Genomic DNA, 19,255 nt, shown 5'->3' on the forward strand with positions numbered 1-19,255 from the left:
CATTTTGGATTTTTTGTCTAAAAAAGTTACTATAACTATTTTTTAAAAAAAAAATTTGAAAGCAAATATCTGAACATATATTTAGAATTTGAAAAAAAGTTAAATTGACTTAGCTAGCTGTTATACTTTGGAAGTTTTATCAAATATTGCACCTATGCCACAACGCAAATTTGCACTATTTTTCATAGTTTTCTACAATTTTTCTTGGAATAAATAAATAAATTAAAAAAAAAAGAAAATCGATACTATTTATAAAAATTTATTGTTTTTTGGAAAAAAATATAAAAAAAATAAAAAATTATATTTTACACACTGCCCCATTGATTTTCGCAAGTAACTACCTGAATTTAATGATTTTTTAGTGATTCTAGTGCTGTTAAGGAACAAACAATTTTTTTAAATTTTTTATTCCTTTATACATATTTAGCCCAATATATTTTCAATCAAAACCCGTTTATTTCGTTTAAATATTTAAAAAAATGTGAACGCTACAAAGCTAAGCGCAAAGCACCAATCAATTTTTTTGCATGCGACATGCCCTTAAAGGAATCCAATTAAAATTCTCAGACGAGGTCTTAGACAAAAAACTAAATTGGAAACGCAACGTACAGGAAAGAGTCAAAAAAGCTACTGTAGCTCTCTTTTCTTGCAAAAAAGCTATTGGTAATAAATGGGGTTTACAACCCAGAATCACGCATTGGCAATACACATCGGTAATCAGACCGATTTTAACGTACGGTGTAGCAGTATGGTGGACTGCTTTAGAGAAAGGTATAAACAGGGATAAGTTAAATAAAGTTCAACGTTCAGCCTGCCTATGTATAAGCGGATCGCTTCGCACGACCCCGTCTGCGGCACTGGACACCTTGCTCTACCTTACACCTCTTGACATATTTAGTAAACAAATAGCTGCAAGCTCTGCTATCCGCCTCAATGCTTCGTCGCAGTGGACTAACAACAACATTGGCCACTCCGTAATTCTAAGGTACTTAGAATCAATTCCAAAGCACACAGACTACACCATCCCCCAACTACAATTCGATAGGAATTTCCAGATTTCTATACCTAACAGATCTTTTTGGGAGAATAGGACATTCTTAGAGGATGAGTCAATCCACTTTTACACAGATGGCTCAAAGACCAAAGAAGGGGTTGGTGGTGGTGTGTACTCTGAACGACTGAAATTAAGTCTCTCATTCCGCCTTCCCAATCATTGTAGCGTGTTCCAGGCGGAACTTTTGGCGATTAAAGAAGTCTTGTCTTGGCTTAAAGAAAACGTGACATCAACATCTCATATCCGTATTTTCTCCGACAGCCAGGCCGCTATCAAATCTCGGGACTCTGTCTCTACAAACTCTATAACAGTCCATAACTGTCGATCATCTCTAATGGAGATGGCGCAACAGTTTAATATTCACCTTTGCTGGGTGCCGGGCCATAGAGACATTCCAGGTAACTGTAAGGCAGATGAACTCGCCAGGAACGGTACAGTACAGCTCATCCTACCACGTTTGGCAAGTACTGGCATACCAATCGCTACTTGTAAACTGCTGCTAATGCAAGACGCTGCGAGGAGGGCAGGCACCAGGTGGAACAACGTCACCACGTGTCAAGCCACAAAAAACATCTGGCCAACACTGGATTTAAAACGTTCAAGGTGCTTGCTCTCTCTAAGCAGATCGCATATAAGCTCGATAATAGGTGTCATAACCGGACACTGTCTAATAGGAAAGCACGCCACGAGACTAGGCGTATTCTCAAATGACTTTTGCAGAAGCTGTATGGACGAGGAAGAGGAAGAAACGGTTCTTCATCTTCTCTGCACATGCCCTGCTCTAGCTCGAAAACGCAAGAATTACCTAGGAGAATTCTTCTTTAACGATCTAAACGATCTAAATCATATCAGTAGAATCAGCCTCTCACGTTTCGTAAGAGACTCAAACTGGTTCCATTGAGCTTAGGAGGAAGCCACAAGATTCATGTGGTATCACAATGGGCCATTAAACTGGCCTAAGTGTGTCCGTTTCCATCTTGGACAGCCACTATAACCTAACCTAAATGTCTTGAATACCGATAACTTGGTTAGTAGCATGCAATAAGTTATCTGTAAAATATGGTTGTATTGTTGTCCCGATACTGAAAAAACGCTTTAAAAATCTCCTCTGCCGTAATATGCGAACGTTTAAACCTCATCGTCAACAACCTGGTAAGGTCCTTTTCAGTGTGGTTTAAGACCAGGACAGTCCACAATCGATCAACACTAGAGGGACTATCTTTCAAAAGTCTGTGCAATTACTAGTATATTCTGATGACATTGAAGTAACCGTTGACATACAAATTAACGTAAAAAACTCGGCATCATGTTAATGGGGCTTTTTTTTGTCTAATTGGGCTTTTAATGAATGCAGAAAATAACACCAACGCTCAGATCAAACGAAGAATTACTGTTGCTAAACGTGTGCTGTTTCTTTGGGCTAATAAAGCAATCTAGAGCAACCAGAGTGTCTTTATATAAGACCGTTATATTCCTTGACCTTCTATACGGTGTAAAAGCTTATAATATGACAAAAACGGATAAAGGACTTTGGGTCGTTTCTAGAAAAAAGTTATTCGCGACGTAGAATTAGCAAGAAGAATAAAAGTCCAACAACTGAGATGGCTGGGCCACTTGAAGCGCATGAAGAGTTTTCGAATCTAAGACCAAAAGACAGCGCAATAGAGGAAGGCCGCAGGTCAAGGAGCTAGATGGAGAAATTTGTTGGGTATTTATTATTTATTTATTTATTTTATTTATTTTATTTTGAACGCTTAGTAACTGTAAGATACAATATCTTATAAGGTAGTAACAAGCTTATAAATGAGAATGACAATGTAATTATTATAATTAAATGACATTTCAATTATTTATATTATGATTATTATTATCATATGAAAAGTTTAATAACTTTCTATACGGTCTATGTAAGTATGTAATATAATTTTAAATTGAAAAGTAATTTATTAAGTCCTTTTTAAGTCTTGTTGTGTTTTGATTTTCTTTAATAAAGCGTGGAAGGGAGTTCCAGAGGTGAACTGAATTTACAAAAAATTGACGCTCAGAAGTTAAGCATGTATAGCGAGGGTGAACTAGTTGACGAGTCCTGTTAGAGGTGGGGAAACAATAATGTGGTTGTTGTGTGTGCAATATATCGGAGAGGAGGATTAAACAACGAAGTTTTACATAATTTTCCAAGGGCATATTTAATAACAGGGAAGAATAATTAGATATTCTGTCATACCTACGTAAACCAAAAGCATAGCGAACGATATTATTAAAAGCAGTATTAAGTTTGCGTTTACTATCATATCTACAGTTGCAATATAACTCACATCCATAAATCAAAATAGGTATAAGCAAGGTCTTTGCTAGCAGTATTCGTGTTTTTACTGGCGTAAAATACTGGGTTACCCAAAGTGTACGTAGAGCACCATACATTTTGCCGACAAGTCCGTTTATGTGATCGTCCCAAGTCAAATATCGATTAAATGTAACGCCAAGGTTCTTTGCAGTCTGTACGTATTCGATTGGACCATTACTTAACATAATTTGAGGAAAGTAAATAAGATCTAAGTTCTTTCTTGAGATAACTAAGCATTTAGATTTCTTCGGATTCAAAAAAAGACCATTTAAATGGGACCAATTTAAAATTTTCTCAAGGTCCTCATTGACATTGGAGACTCCATTGTCAATAAGTCCGAGAGGGCAGCTTAGATATAGTTGGACGTCATCGGCATACAAGTGGCAGGAACTATTATCGATCAAAGATGGTAGTTCATTTACATACATTGAGAATAGTAAAGGACCCACTATCGATCCTTGAGGAACGCCCGATAACGTTGGTAGAAAATTGGACAAACTGTCACCAGCTTGGACTGCTTGCTTTCTATTGTTTAAATATGAATATATGAGCTTTGTGGCGCCTGTTGAAAAATTAAACTGCTGCATAAGCTTGTTACAAAGTATGACATGATTAACTGTGTCAAATGCCTTGGAGAAATCAAGTAAAACCAAAAAAGTTACATCATCCTTATCCAACGATTGCCTTATGTCTTCAGTTACGTTCAAAAGCGCAGTTATACAACTGTGCTTTTTGCGGAAACCAGATTGTTGCGAGGTAAGCATGGAGTTAGTCGTAGGAAAAGCGTTGATTTGTTTCTGCAAAATTTTCTCAAAAACTTTAGATAAATAAGAAAGAATTGAAATAGGTCTGAATTCGGTTCCTTTAGCATTTTTAGGAAGTGGTAAGATTTTTTCCACCTTCCAAATGTCAGGATAAACTCCAGACATTTAAATGGAGTTAAATGTAAACGTGATGTAGGGCAGCAAAAATGGCAGAATCATTTTTATAAATTTCCGTCCAGACCAATAGCATTAGACTTGATTGAGAGTAAGCTTTCTACAACATCAGTAGAATCTACTGCTCGAAAACCGAAACCAGGATGATCTGAGTCTTCCGCAAACGAGACACCCCCAGAAGTGATTGGCAAAGGCGAAAGTGACGGTCGTGAGGCAAATGCTTCGTTAAGTGTGTTTACATCAAGACCTACAGCAGTCGCATTTCTCAACTTTCCAATGCCAACGTTTCGCAAGTTTCTCCATAGTTGTCGCCCATTCAGTGAAACATTTAAATGCTTAGAGAAAATTTGAGATTTAACTGTACGAATTTCTGCAATAACTCTGTTCCGAAGAGAACAAAATGCGAGTCGTAACTCGGGCAATCGATACCGCTTCCAATTATTAAATACATGATCCCGTTTTTGCATTAACGATCTTATATTATTTGTAAACCAGGGCTTATCATTTTGTTTCAAAATTTTTGTTTTCAAGGTAAGAACCTCTTTACACAAGACTGTTGCGAGACCAAATTAAGCAAGTAAGTCAACAAATGCTGTTTTTCATCTACTCGGCCCTTAAGAGTTGGAGTGATGGAAAAGCTCACGCAGTGGTTCTGCAGCAGCGTTAAAAAACACCTTTTCAGAACAATAAAAGGGATTTTGGACCGGGACAATGGACCTGTAAATATCAAGATCTTAAAGTACTCTAACAAGAGTAAGAGTGCGAAAGAAATTACTTTCCAAAATTTCTTTTCTTTCTTTCATTCACATTGTGTTAATATTTATGACTAGATTAGGTTATATGTACTAGTAAATTACAAAAAATGAACGTATTTACATCACTTAGGTAAATTCAATTGTTCTTCAAGGTTGTGGAATTAATTATTCATTACTTTTGTCGTATTTATTTATCATATAGAACATTGCACACATGACAAGCAAGGATTCAATTGTTCTTTTTCAATGTTACCCGTGTTCTTAATATTTTCGAATCCATATTACTTTCGTTTTTTCCCCCCAACTTGCTCAATTTTCAATATCGCGTGCTGAATTCACACCCTTATTGGCACAATTTGGACAGAAAAAAAGAAAGAAAACAAAATCACCATAATACCTTTCTGCTGACTTCACTTACATAGTTTTGAAGCTAGAACTTTCACTCATCTGAAATAAAGGTACAAAAATATAAACTTAGTCGTATATTGATATTCTCACCAATTGGCAACATACAAAATCGTTTCAATGACATGCAACATTTCGTGAGTAGCACCTTTTATATAATTCGTTTTGCTTTTTCAATGTCTGAGGCAAGGAACCTTCTTGGGGTAAATAATTATAACCCTATACACAAACAAAAACACGCTATTATAAGTAAATATGAAATATTGTGGGATTTTAATGCTTCTTACAATAGAAGGTGTTATCTAGTGTTTGAAGAGCAAAGAAAAAAAACTTGACACTGACTTACTTTGTCAAAGTAGACAGTTATTGCGATTCTAATATTTTATCACTGCAGGCAGAGTTCTCTTATGATTTATTAATTTTTGCAAATAGAATAATTGTAACTTTGCAGTCTTTACAGATCAAACATTGGAACATCCAAATTTGTCTGGGTTGAAATAAATAATAATGAAGAAACAATCAATTCTGTGAAAAATAATTTGAATTAATAACACGTACCAAGATTGTAGATGGGAATTTACAATATGCATACAATCAGTTAAAACGTGATGAAAAACTACGAATAGTGTTTATCGTAATTTATACAAAACAAAATAAGAAATATAAATTTAATTCAACGTAATTTCTATGTACATATAATGAGATTTTAAATTTGGTTTTATTGTGAGGGTTTACAGTTCAAAAGCCTGGCAAAAATCCTTGTTTCAAACCCTCCTAGTGGGTGCCGGGCGGTAATGATCACCACAGTTGTCTTGCACGTTGTCAAGATGGAGATCAGCTAAGGTCAGGTTGAATTGCTGAAATTTCCTACTCTTTAATAGTAGCAACCATAAGCAATGCAATTTGACCATAGATACGGGGTCCCTAATTTCAGTGGTGGTGTTAGCTTGTCCTCCAGCCAGGAGACCTTGAAGGTTAGCTCATTTAGCGCTGGTAGTTCCAGCACTTGTGAGCAACCCAAAACCACAGAAAGTATAGGCAGTGCTATTCATAGCACACATATACTTCCTAAACCGTATACAAAACCGAAACCCTCGAGTAGCAGTGCAACTCGAGGAACCAAAAAACCATCAGAAGGCGATCTTCTCACAAACCGCTTCAAAACGGCCTCTCACATTCTTGCCAAGATTGCCAAAAATGAAGAGACCGGAGTGATTCATGAGAGGGACGCCAAAGATAAAATAAAGTAACAGAAAGTTGTTGATGAATACAACAACCTTCTGGCCAGCCGAGAAAAGGCCGTTAAGCGAAACAGATCTCAGGTAGAAATCTGCACGTCTCAGAAAAAGAGCAAGTTTGACGACCGGACAAAGCCAGTGAAAGCACCATCTTCTGGAGCAGCGCAACTGCGTACTCTTAGTGAGGTTGTCAGGGATGACCTCCACGTAGCAGTTGTGGATGAGCTCTCCACAAACAGCAAAGGTCTGCTGAATCCTTAGACAACCGAAGGCTCGCATTTGGTTGCAGCTCACGAGCATAAAGCCAAGCGGACAGGATCTGATCCGCGGTCTTCAGAAGCAAAATCAGCTGGTCCCCATGCACGATTGGGCTGTACTTAAGGCAGAAGAACCGCAGAAGACCAGCGCCTCTTACCTTCTGAGGATTAGCGAGGAGAGTCTAGGTGCTCTCGAAAAGGCCGAGTACAAACTCAGTTTCGGCATAAGGAATGCCAAAATTAAAATTCTGCAGAGTCGGGGAACAGACACCGACAAAGCTGACAACGTCGAGGTTGGCGATGTTGTTAGAGGAGTCGAGGCTCCCAGTGAGTTGCCGGACCCCAGCTCTGCAGCTCAAAATAATTAAAAACGCGCTGATAGTCATCCAGATTAATCTGAAGCACTCTAAGTGTGCTTCAGATAATCTGAGAGTTTTTCTTAGAGAGGGGATCACAAGTGGATTTTCAAATTAATTTCGAGTCGAAAAACCCTCCGCCTTATAGAAATCCCAAAAGAACTGACTGGAAGAAATTCACAGAATTGATAGTAGACCTTGAATCAAAGGTGAAAATCTTTATAGCTTTTAGAGTCTATTGCCCAGTTAAATAAAGCCGTAAGACCCTTCCTTCTTGGTCGAATGAAGAACTGTACAATTTTCAATTTTTGCTACAAACATAAGTTTTACCAACCGTATAAAAACTCTCTTAAAATTTACAAGCTAGCCGTCATCAGCCAAAAAACAAGGCTGGAGAGAATACTGTCAATCAATAGACATAAAGGACTCCGCAAGGCTCAGCCTGATGAAACCTGGACAGCCTCTGCAGCCGAATCTCTTGAGCTACTGATGAAGACACACTTTCCGGGTTGTGAGAGTGATAACCCCGAACTGCTTGAAACCACAGAGCTAAACGTAGCTCATGTGGAGCAAGTCAATTCCGTTAACCAGGGAAAATATTTTGTGGGCCATCAATACTTTTTGTCCATATAAATCCCCAGGCATGGATGGCATACTGCCAGTTATGCTTCAAAAGTTGCATGATGTGGCAGCTCCATGGCTGGAACAAATTTTCAAAGGATGTCTCCTTCTCAAACATGTGTCCATGTCGTGGAGACAGGTCAAAGTAGTTTTTATCCCGAAAGTGGGTAGGCGAGGTCACGAATCCGCGAAGGATTTCAGACCAATAAGCTTAACATCTTTTTAGCTTAAAACCTTGGACGGCATTCCTGATTACCATATTAGAGAAATCCTAGTTGGACGACCTCTCGAAAGCCCTCAGCATGTTTATCTTAAGGGCAAATCTACGGATACTGCCCTCCATGAGGTAGTGCGTACTGTAGAACAAACAATCCATTATAAAGAATTTACTATTCCCACCTTCCTAGATATAGAAGGTGCTTTTAACAACGTCCTTACAGAATCCATAGAAGAATCACTCGTTAAGTTCGGTGTAGAAGACTTCATTCGAGAATGGATTATTTCCATGCTCAGTGGTAGGAAGATTCGAGCCTCTCTAGGCAATACAATAGCAACAAAACAGGTGAGTAGGGGAACACCCCAGGGTGGTGTTCTTTCGCTTCTTCTATGGCTTCTCGTCATGGATACAATTCTCGTTAAATTAGAGAGATGTGGAGTGAAGGCGGTAGCCTACGCGGATGATTTTGTGCTATTGGTGTCAGAAAAGTACACCCCTGTGATTAGTGAAATCACGGAGTCAGCTTTGAAGAAAGTTAGCAACTGGGCCACTAGTTGTGGACTAGGAGTTAACCAAAATAAAACTGAACTGTTGCTCTTTACCACCAAAACTAAAGTACCGCCCTTCACGCTACCTCGACTCAAAGGTCAAATCATATCATTGTCTTCCAGTGCCAAATATTTGGGAGTTATACTCGACCCTAAACTAAACTGGAAACTAAATATTGAAGTACAGGTTAAGAAGGCCTGTGTTGCCTTCTACGCCTGCAGCAAAACTTTCGGCAAAAAGTGGGAACTTCAGTCCAAGATGATTTTATGGACGTACACAGCCGTAGTACGTCCAATATTAACATAGGGGTTGATTGTGTGGTGGCATGCTCTTAGCAAAGCCTATAATATTGATAAGCTAAAGAAGGTTCAGAGAACAGCTTGCGTGGGCACCATAGGGGCTATGCGTACAACGGACGCCTTAAACGTTATTTTGGATCTTCTACCAATCGACCTTTTTATTAAATACATACATTGAACAACTGGTTGTCAAAACCTTATGGTCACAGCAACACAACGAAATTGATTCCCTCAGATATTATCTCGGTAGACACTGACTACTGCACTCCTACTTTGAGCCTTAGTAAGGGTTTTAAGATTATTTTCCCATCCAGAGAAGATTGGAAGGATGACATCGTGTCGATAGGTTTCGACACAACCATCTTTACTGACGGCTCAAAGATGGAGTACGGAGTTGGTTCTGGGATCTTTTCTGAGTCCCTAAATGTAGCCAAATCCTTTAGGCTTCCTGACTTTGCTAGCGTTTATCAGGCTGAACTGCTGGCAATAAGGGAGGCATGTAAGATACTTAAACAAAACCCAAACCAAAACCGAAATGTGGCTATCTTTGCAGACAGTCAGGCTGCTGTCAAAGCCATTAACTCGGCCATATCCTCATCGAAATTGGTCCAGCAATGTCGCGATGAGCTTGCGAACCTGAATATTAACCTCGGTGTCACCCTGATCTGGGTTCCGGGTCATAGTGGTATTGTGGGAAATGGACGGGCTGACGAGCTAGCCAGGCAAGGATCGGCCTTTCATAGCTCACTTGCGGAAATGGTTAACGTTCCTCTTGGTGCTATGAAGAGTAAAATCTTTTCTATCTTCCAAACTGAATCAAACCGAAGGTGGAGCAATTTACCCAACTGCATTATGTCTAGGAAGATATGGCCCAACTATAACAAAACCCGTACAAACGATCTCCTATGCAGGCCAAGGCAAGACATAGCCGGGATTGTTGTGGTTTGTACCGGACATTGGCCTATAGGAGTTCATGCAGAGAAGTTGGGTATAGGTTAGGTTAGGTTATAGTGGCTGTCCAAGATGGAAACGGACACACTTAGGCCAGTTTAATGGCCCATTGTGATACCACATGAATCTTGAGGCTTTCTCCTAAGCTCAATGGAACCACTTAGAGTCCCTTACGAAACGTGAGATGCTGATTATACCGATATGATTTAGATCGTTTAGATCGTTAAAGAAGAATTCTCCTAGGTAATTCTTGCGTTTTGAGAAGATGAAGAACCGTTTCTTCCTCTTCCTCGTCCATACAGCTTCTGCAAAAGTCATTTGAGAATACGCCTAGTCTCGTGGCGTGCTTTCCTATTAGACAGTGTCCGGTTATGACACCTATTATCGAGCTTATATGCGATCTGCTTAGAGAGAGCAAGCACCTTGAACGTTTTAAATCCAGTGTTGGCCAGATGTTTTTTGTGGCTTGACACGTGGTGATGTTGGTCCACCTGGTGCCTGCCCTCCTCGCAGCGTCTTGCATTAGTAGCAGTTTACAAGTAGCGATTGGTATGCCAGTACTTGCCAAACGTGGTAGGATGGGCAGTACTGTACCGTTCCTGGCAAGTTCATCTGCCTTACAGTTACCTGGAATGTCTCTATGGCCCGGCACCCAGCAAAGGTGAATAATAAACTGTTGCGCCTTCTCCATTAGAGATGATCGACAGTTATGGACTGTTATAGAGTTTGTAGAGAAAGAGTCCAGAGATTTGATAGCGGCCTGGCTGTCATAGAAAATACGTATATGAGATGTTGATATCACGTTTTCTTTGAGCCAAGACAAGACTTCTTTTGTCGCCAAAAGATCCGCCTGGAACACGCTACAATGATTGGGAAGGCGGAATGAGAGACTTAATTTCAGTCGTTCAGAGTACACACCTCCACCAACCTCTTCTTTGGTTTTTGACCCATCTGTCAATGTTGTTCTTAGTCCACTGCCACGAAGCTTTGAGGCGAATAGAAGAGCTTGCAGCTATTTGTTTGCTAAATATGTCAAGAGGTGTAAGGTAGAGCAAGGTGTCCAGTGCTGCAGACGGTTAAAATCGGTCTGATTACCGATGTGTATAGGCAATGCGTGATTCTGGGCTGTAAACCCCATTTATTACCAATAGCTTTTTTGCAAGAAAAGAGAGTTACAGTAGCTTTTTTGACTCTTTCCTGTACGTTGGGTTTCCAATTTAGTTTTTTGTCTAAGACAAGACCTAGGTATTTAGCCTCGTCTGAGAATTTTAATTGGATTCCTTTAATATAAGGAGGGTTGACAAATGGAATTTTGTATCTCCTCGAAAATAAGACCAGATCGGTTTTGTGTGTGTTAACACCCAGTCCACACCGATCAGCCCAAAGTATTAGTCTGTCTAAGGCATTTTGTAAGAGTTCTTTTAGGATATTAAGATGCTTTCCTGAAACTGCTATAGCAACGTCGTCTGCATAAGCTATCACTCTGAAACCCTCCGCATCCAGACTAGTTAGGATCTCATTCACCACTAGGTTCCAGAGAAGAGGGGATAGAACACCACCTTGCGGTGTCCCTCTACTAACGAATCGTCTGCAAGAAGAGTTGCCCAGTTTTGAGTTAATTATTCTGCTAGTAAGCATTAAATGAATTAACTCCCGAAGCGAACTCTCTACATTTAGAGATGTCAGTGCAGATGTGTCCACGTTGTTAAAGGCACCTTCGATGTCAAGGAAAGCAACCAAAGTGAACTCTTTATGATGGAGGGAATATTCGATGGTGCGTACTAAAGTGTGTAACGCTGTTTCCACCGATTTACCTTTACAGTAGGCATGTTGAGACGAAGACAGAAGTCTTGTATCGATACGTGCCCTTAAATGGATATCAATCAATCTTTCCAGGGTCTTAAGAAAGAATGATGATACACTTATAGGCCTTTTGTAATTCGACTGGTATTATACCATCTGGTCCTGCAGCTTTAAATGGTTTGAAGCTGGTTTATCCTTTGTGATTAGACCTTGTGGATATGTTGTATTTGAACTTGAACGTATAAAACTATTGCAAGTTTCGGTAAGAGAACTACCAGGAAAGTGAGTGTCCAATAGTAGGTTCAGCGATTCATTACTTGAATTAGTCCAGGAGCCGTCTGAATTTTTCAAGCAGCTTGGCATAGCTGGATAAGTTGAAAGAATTTTCCGTAACCTAGAGGCTTCAGAAGTTTCTTCTATCATGCCACAGAAGGATCGCCAAGAAGATCGCTTGGATTTCCTTAGTGCCTTCTTGTAGATTTTTAGGGATTCTTTGTAGGCGTCCCAATGAGAGGCTAGTCTTGCAGCTTTGGCCCGGTTGGAAAGTCTCCTGCATTCCTTCCTGAGCGAGTCAAGCTCTGAGGCCCACCATTGTGGTTTCCTCTTTCCTCTTATGTGTATAAGTGGACAAGCAATTTCTAGCGATCTGTTCATAGAACATAGAAGTTGGGTATCTCTTACAACACCTTTTGCCGTAGCTGTAGTGACCAAAGAGAAAGTGAAACGATAATCCATTTCCTCTGCAAACGTCCTGCTTTGGCAAACACCAGAATGAAATGCTTTGGAAAAGCATTCTTTCAAGAACTCGATGAGCTATCTGAGACAAAGATTAGATACCTAATCATTTTTCTCAATGCGACAAAATGGCTTTAACATAATCGCTATGAAGCTTCTCTATCAATCTATCCCTTTCAATCAAAGGTCAAACGAGTTTTTGGTATCAAAACGGCGCACTTCAGCGCTAATTGGATCTCAGGCTAGGTTGCCTTGAGATCGCCATTTCTACCTACCTACCGGACAGCCCATCGAATTCTTCTTCTTCGGCTGCGATAAATAAAACAAGTATGAAAGATGCGTCCTTAGGAATGCTCATCAGTATTCCTTCGAATCCAATTTCCGTACTGTCAAATACAGAGATTCGTTCTTTAGCCGTACTACGCGAATTTGGAATGGCTTACCCCATACCTTGTCTTCCTCAAGCATTCTCATATTGAGGAATTCAAAACCAATGTGTACCGACACCTCATTTCAAAACAACTCTCCCTTTCCTAGTGATCACACTGTGTCAGTGCTTATTACAAAAAAGTATGTCTTACTCTATCCCTTGTAGCCACTTCATCCTAACCATACCTAACCTGTATCTAAAATGCTCTAGGCATTCAAAAGAAAAATCGTAAAGTTTCTAACATTACACGATATTCATAACATATTCAACTGAGGTTAAAATGTAGTTCAATTAATATGTAAATCATATCTTAATTACTGTTTATTTCGAATTTGCAGCTTGTTTTGTATACCAACAGGTTTAGTACCAGTTTAAATAATCACGTTTTAATTATTATCAATGTTTATAGAATATCTACTACTAGCCTATTTCCATAGTATGGTCCCCTGCGCGCCTCATTAGCCTCTAGCACATTTTCATTTAAAATCTAATTGACTTCAAATCCTTCAACCATTCGAATCATATTCTAATAGAAGCTTACACATTTCGAATATCTTTGAACTCAAAAATTATAAATAACAGAAAAAAAACAATAAGACTTTAGCTGAATGAACGATAACTCTGTTATTTTTCTGTCTGCGACTGTACTCGTGTACAGTGTTCACATTTTTGTGTACATAACAATCCAGTAAACAAGATCAGTAAACATTTTCAATTCTATTTCTGTTCTACTTCGCCAACAAAACTCTTTGGCTTTAAATTTGGTGCAATATTTATTTCACCGCTCGTTTGTAACACGAACATGCTAATAAAAAAGAAATTAAAAATAAAAATAAAAACAAAATGCTTCCAAAGCACAACGACGCGCGAGACCACCACCGCCAATGCCACACCAGAAAGAAAAATAATAATCTTTGATCAAGGTCGAAATCGAAAGGACAACTAAGTCCCCCGAACCAGGTGTACACCACGCCGCACAGTGGGACGAATGTATGGGGAAATCGGCAAAAATCATATCTTTTGTTTAAGTTATTGAAATCACGTAAAGTTGCATTGGGACGTCTTTTTAGACCTAAATCTATGAATTAAACATGAAAACCAAGTAAATGGAAAAGTTTTAGCAATGAAATTAAAGTTAATTTCATCAAAAGAGTTGAGCAGCGAACTTTTTTTTAGGATTTTCATTTTATTATTAATTTTATCTTTTCTTTTAATAACAAATAATTAAATTTCTTGAATGGAACAATAAATAACAATTTCATTTGAATACGAAAATAAAAAAAAAATATTTCTAAACTTATTATATACATATATACTATACTTATTATTCGGTGTCGGTTTCGGATATATAATTTAAGTCTTCCGGGTTAGATTCATCGAGAAAACTTATATTTGTTTCATCTAATGATAAATATGGGAACATATCTTGGTCATATTTTGATATATTGCAATTTTTTGACCGCAAATTCGAAAGCTGCGGATCAGATGAAATCAGTAAATGATTAATTAAATCACTCATTGTATGATTTCTCTTCGTTTTTCTAGTGTGATCAAGTCTAGTCAAGTGGATTCAGAAACAACAGAAACTTCTGGCAATATTTCTGACTTATATGTTTGCAAATTATAATAGCTTGGAAAACAATCTTTATATAAACTGTTTACAACGGAACGAAGTAAAGAATATTTTCTTTTAGATAAACCCAAGTCTAAGTATAAGGCCAAGGCTTGTTGAAGAGTTAGGGTCTTATTATTCTTGCGAGGGGAACCTGAAGCACGACCAGTCAACTTTGCCGCATACTCCAACTCCTCTGGAGAGGTTTGCGACACAAGTTCTTGAACACGACGTTTTTTAGTGCGATCAGTACACTCTTCAAAACTTTTTCTTGGCCTTCCCTTGCTCGTACTTGGCATGTTTGGATTACACTATAATTTTTTGGGATATGAAGGTAAAGTGTTAAAAAAATTATTGGTTCAAATAGGATTTTATCACTTACGCAATCAAGTAAAGCTTTAGGTAAACTCAGATTGGAATTAAGCCATGTTTCATTAGCGGTCATGAACCGATTAAGTCTTCTACAAGACTGCTCCCACTTCTGCTTTACCTTGAGGCAATAAAATTTAGCAACTTCCTTAATTTGCTTGTCCAACTCTTCCATTGGCTCTTTTAAGCCAAGAAGTTTCTGAATTTGTTGACAAACATTGTCAAATTTCCTGGTTCTATCACTATCCAGCCACGTTTCAAAAATGTCAGCATTTTTGATACAGGGAGTTGAACCTAAAAAACGTGATTTTAAGTACTTGGAGCAAAATTGTAGCAAGATTTTTTTCTTGATTCACTTAAAGGACACTTTACTGAGTACAAAACCATAAAAACCTCAGAGGGCCTTTTAGGCCTAAAAAAGAAAAGCTTACTCAAAGTCATTTTTTATTTTTATTTTTTTAACTTCCACCCTCACTTGGAAAATTACGAATAAAAAAAATAGAACAAAAATAAAAGATGTTTCTTTTGTTTAATATTAATTAAAATACCTTGAACAGTGTTTTTATCCATAATTGAATTAATTTATCAGCGCACAAAAAATGTTACGAGCAAAACAAAATTGAATTTTAAACCACTTGATTTTTTCACCACAAAAAAAAAATAAACTTGACCTTCTTTGTCTCCGTATAACTTTTGCACTAATTGGTCAATGCAAAAAATTTTGATGCAGTTAGAACCTATAAATATTTGTGATGACTTACCAATCACTCAAAAGTACCGCTATAACATTTTATTTTTTTATTTATTGCTATGAGTCGTCCCACTGTGCGCCGCCGCCATGCCACGCCGCAACGTACAAACACACTATTTGTTTATATAATCCCACCTGCCGCCCGCCAGGAGGAGGACATAAAGAGGCAATAAAGCATAGTAATACTCAACACTCGAAAGCAAACCCCATAGAAGCACGAAGGAAAAGAAAATAAATAGATTTTTCATCAAGTTTCCTACGAATATGACGAATCCGACTCACAATGTTGGCCACAACAAAAACAGAAGAAAGAAAAAGTAGATACTCTACTCGAGTGTGTGGTGTTGTGTTGTGCTTTTCGACGACGTGTTGTTGAAGTGTTTCTGCTTGTTATCAGCTTATCGTAGATTACCCTCTTCCCCATTTCGCTTTCTCGGGCCCGCAGCACGATTACGACCGAGATTCCAACTAACTACAAGAAAATCATCGAAACAGCGTTATATAAGTCGGTTATGACTGACATCGAGCTTGGGCTGGGGCTGGGAAATGTCCTACCAATTGGATTGAATTGGAATGATTCAAATAATAGAAAAATCAAAGCTTTCAAGGTTCACTTCAGCCACAGCGGCAACAGCAGCAGCATGAGAAAGTGAGTGGGCGGAGGCAGAAGAATGAAACGATACAAAAATTATTGAAGGTGAAAAGTCATTTCTATTTTTTCTTTACACCTCGATGTGAACACGACAAAATGAAAAATACCAAATCAATCGCAGTGCTTAGGTTCGTTCTTACGTGATACGAACGAACCAAAGACGAAAGACCCCCTAAACCCTGACACCGACATCGAATCCGACTCGAGAGACTGACTGAGAAAGAGCAGAGGCTATAGAAGGCACCAAGACCGTACTGCTGCCGCCGCTGCTGTCTGCTAAGCAGCTTAGTTTTATATTTTTCAATTTCAATTTATAGCATTCTGTTGTGGTGGGCTTCGAAAAGGTGTGTGTAGCTTTGAATTCAAGTTATGCAAATTATTCAAACGAGTAAGATTGAAAAAAACCTATAAATTATAGGCTAATGGTCTGAGAAAGTCGAGGAAATGTTTTTTTAAAAATTTCTTCTTCCAAGAATTTATCAATCTATTTATAAACTTTTCAAAATATCAAAATGCATGCAAAGGCCAACAACCAACGACAAGCGAGCCGCAGAGAAAAGACGACACCAAGACGAGAAAACTAAAGAAATAAAACGACTTTTGATTGACGCAGTCTATTGTTGGGAACAAAAATATTGCCAATTAAATGAGACATTGTCAAACAAAAGCGTAATTATTAATTGTTTTCAATATTTCGAGTAATTAAGTAAAAGATTTTCTCACCAAACTTGTCCGTAGGCCCCGGAACCTACTGGTTGGAGTTGTTGGTATCTTTCTGGGATTTCCCATTCCGTGCGATTAATGTCGATTTTATAGAATGTTCCCATTTTGTTTTTGTATTTTTTTTTTCTTTTATTTTAACTTTTTGTCTTTATTTTTGGGGATTGTTTTGATTTGTAATAAAACACAGGATTTTATTTGTTCCGCGAGGAGATAAAGTTTAGTTCTTATTTTTAAAGATTTCTTTTTTTCTTATTTGATTTTAGAAACACGTCCGCGGTCCGCCCGCACAGTTTATTTAAGTTGGAAAACTGCCTGTATTTCTGAAAATGAACGACAACGAGTGAAACGAATGAACTGCAACCGAATCAGTCAGAATTTGACAGTGACAGGTGAGGTGACATTTCGAAAATGGTTGTTGTACAGGGTGGGAAAACATAGAATTTGGTTTCGAATATAGCGTAGTGATGGGATTTCGATGATATTTAATTTCGACATTTGATTTAAGTTGGTGCTCATTGATATTCTGGGCCTTATTAATAATAAATCGCTAAACACACGTTTAGGTATTGTCGGGTTAAATTTTAACAGCGAGTTAATTTCCGTGTATACTAATAACCAAAATAAATACGTCTTTTAGTAATTAGCCTTCAATATCTCCTACATTCTAATTTGCGAACATAAATTCAAATGGTAACCATGTGCATTCAAGAGAACACAAGCGTCTACAGGTTTTTCTCAAAACCCACCTCTGTCTATCAACTCCTACTCTCATCTCCCAGCGGTGAACATCGGGTGCCTAGTACCTCAACTGGAGATTGGGTTCTAACCCAATAAGTGGAAAGCTGTTGGGGACAGCAAACGAGAGAAGGGGGAGAGGGGTTTCCACTAAGGCACCTCTTTAGACGGCAGTGGACGAATTCTCGAGATGGAATCAACGGTGGCGTCTACTGTTCCAGTAAGGTTGAACTACTAAGTGAACACCTTATAGGGCTTCTTCGACATATTCGGAGCCCAGGCCTGTAAGGAGCGGTTTATCCCTTCCTTGGAGTTATACTAAGGATCTGGCCCTTCAGGTTTGGGGTTGTGCCGTCGGGGTGACTTGCTGGCCACGTAAAAAATACCTTCAGTTGCGAAGCACCAACAAGCCTCGGATACGGACGGATTTACTCACGATTCAACAGGGGTGCTATAACACCCCAGGCATTTTTATTTTAAATGTAATCTTGATTTTGCTTTATTCTTTTTTCTACCGTTTTTTGTAAAAATATGTATTTTTTAATGAATTAAGTTTTTGTATGTTTTCAATAAAGTATATTAATTATTATGTTTTATTCAACATTTTATGTTGTCCTTTAAAGTATTTTTTTGTATATATTTTCTTGGCTGGGGTGTTATGCCACCCCTGTTGTGGTGTATGTATATTTTAAAAGTATTGTGGTCGGAAGGTTAATATCCACAAGGGGACATGGAAATCTCCTGATCAATCAGCCTTTAACCAGATTGACCACATTGCGATCGCCGCACGACACTTCTACAGTATACAGGATATCCGAACATTGCGAGAGGCCAACATTGACTCGGACCACTACCTTGTTTTAGCCAAGGTACGGCTACGGATATCAAGGTTCGGTTCAAGCCAAAACAAGGAAGTACTGTGACGTTAGACGGCTACAATCGCAAGAGACTGCCATGTTCTTTTCCGATCGAGACTCTAATAACCTCTTAAGGAGTCCTATGCTTCCTGCATTAAGCATTGAAAACCAGTGACAACATTGCCCTGTAGCCATCAGAGATGCTGCCTCTGAAGTGCTAGGTTTCACACGCAGCGAAACAAGAGGCATACAAAAAGGCGCTGCACAAAAGGACTAAAGCTGCTCGCGAGCTCTACGAGCAGAAGAGGAGAGAGGAACACCGGCTTCTTAGACGGAAAAAAAGAGAGCATGAGAAGCGCGCGATCGAGGAGAAAGAGGGATGTCACAACAGGAATGAGGTTCGTAAATTTTACCAAAAGGTAAAAAAAACATCCCAAGGGTACCAGCCACGAACCGAAGCCTGTAAAGACGATCAGGGGAACATCGTAGTAGAACCGCAGTCGATGCTGAGAATATGGAAAGATCACTTCTCCAAATTATATAACGGCGATGACGAACCAAATTCCGCTGTAAGGGAGATAGAACCACTCAACCTCGGCGACGC

General features: G+C 38.7%; 1 protein-coding gene and 1 long non-coding RNA gene across 3 annotated transcripts in view; both read right to left on the minus strand.

The window, feature by feature from the left end:
* LOC129938465 (mitogen-activated protein kinase p38b-like) overlaps positions 1-17,395 on the minus strand; it is a 41,528-nt gene extending 24,133 nt beyond the window's left edge. Inside the window, exon 1 of one of the 2 annotated variants that reach the window (XM_056046053.1) lies at positions 17,060-17,395. In XM_056046053.1, coding sequence (XP_055902028.1) covers positions 17,060-17,163 — 104 coding nt within the window. In that variant the 5' untranslated portion in view covers positions 17,164-17,395. The remainder of the gene's footprint in view (positions 1-17,059) is intronic. The other variant, XM_056046052.1, reaches the window with a different exon arrangement.
* On the minus strand, positions 5,162-5,969 carry LOC129938466 (uncharacterized). Its single transcript, XR_008780466.1, has 3 exons — positions 5,843-5,969; positions 5,605-5,715; positions 5,162-5,538 (listed from the first exon to the last, which is right to left on the minus strand). It is a non-coding gene; the product is annotated as an uncharacterized LOC129938466 (long non-coding RNA).
* Positions 17,396-19,255: the final 1,860 nt, after the last annotated feature.

This window comes from Eupeodes corollae, chromosome 1, assembly GCF_945859685.1.
Source record: "Eupeodes corollae chromosome 1, idEupCoro1.1, whole genome shotgun sequence".
Taxonomy (NCBI): domain Eukaryota; kingdom Metazoa; phylum Arthropoda; class Insecta; order Diptera; family Syrphidae; genus Eupeodes; species Eupeodes corollae.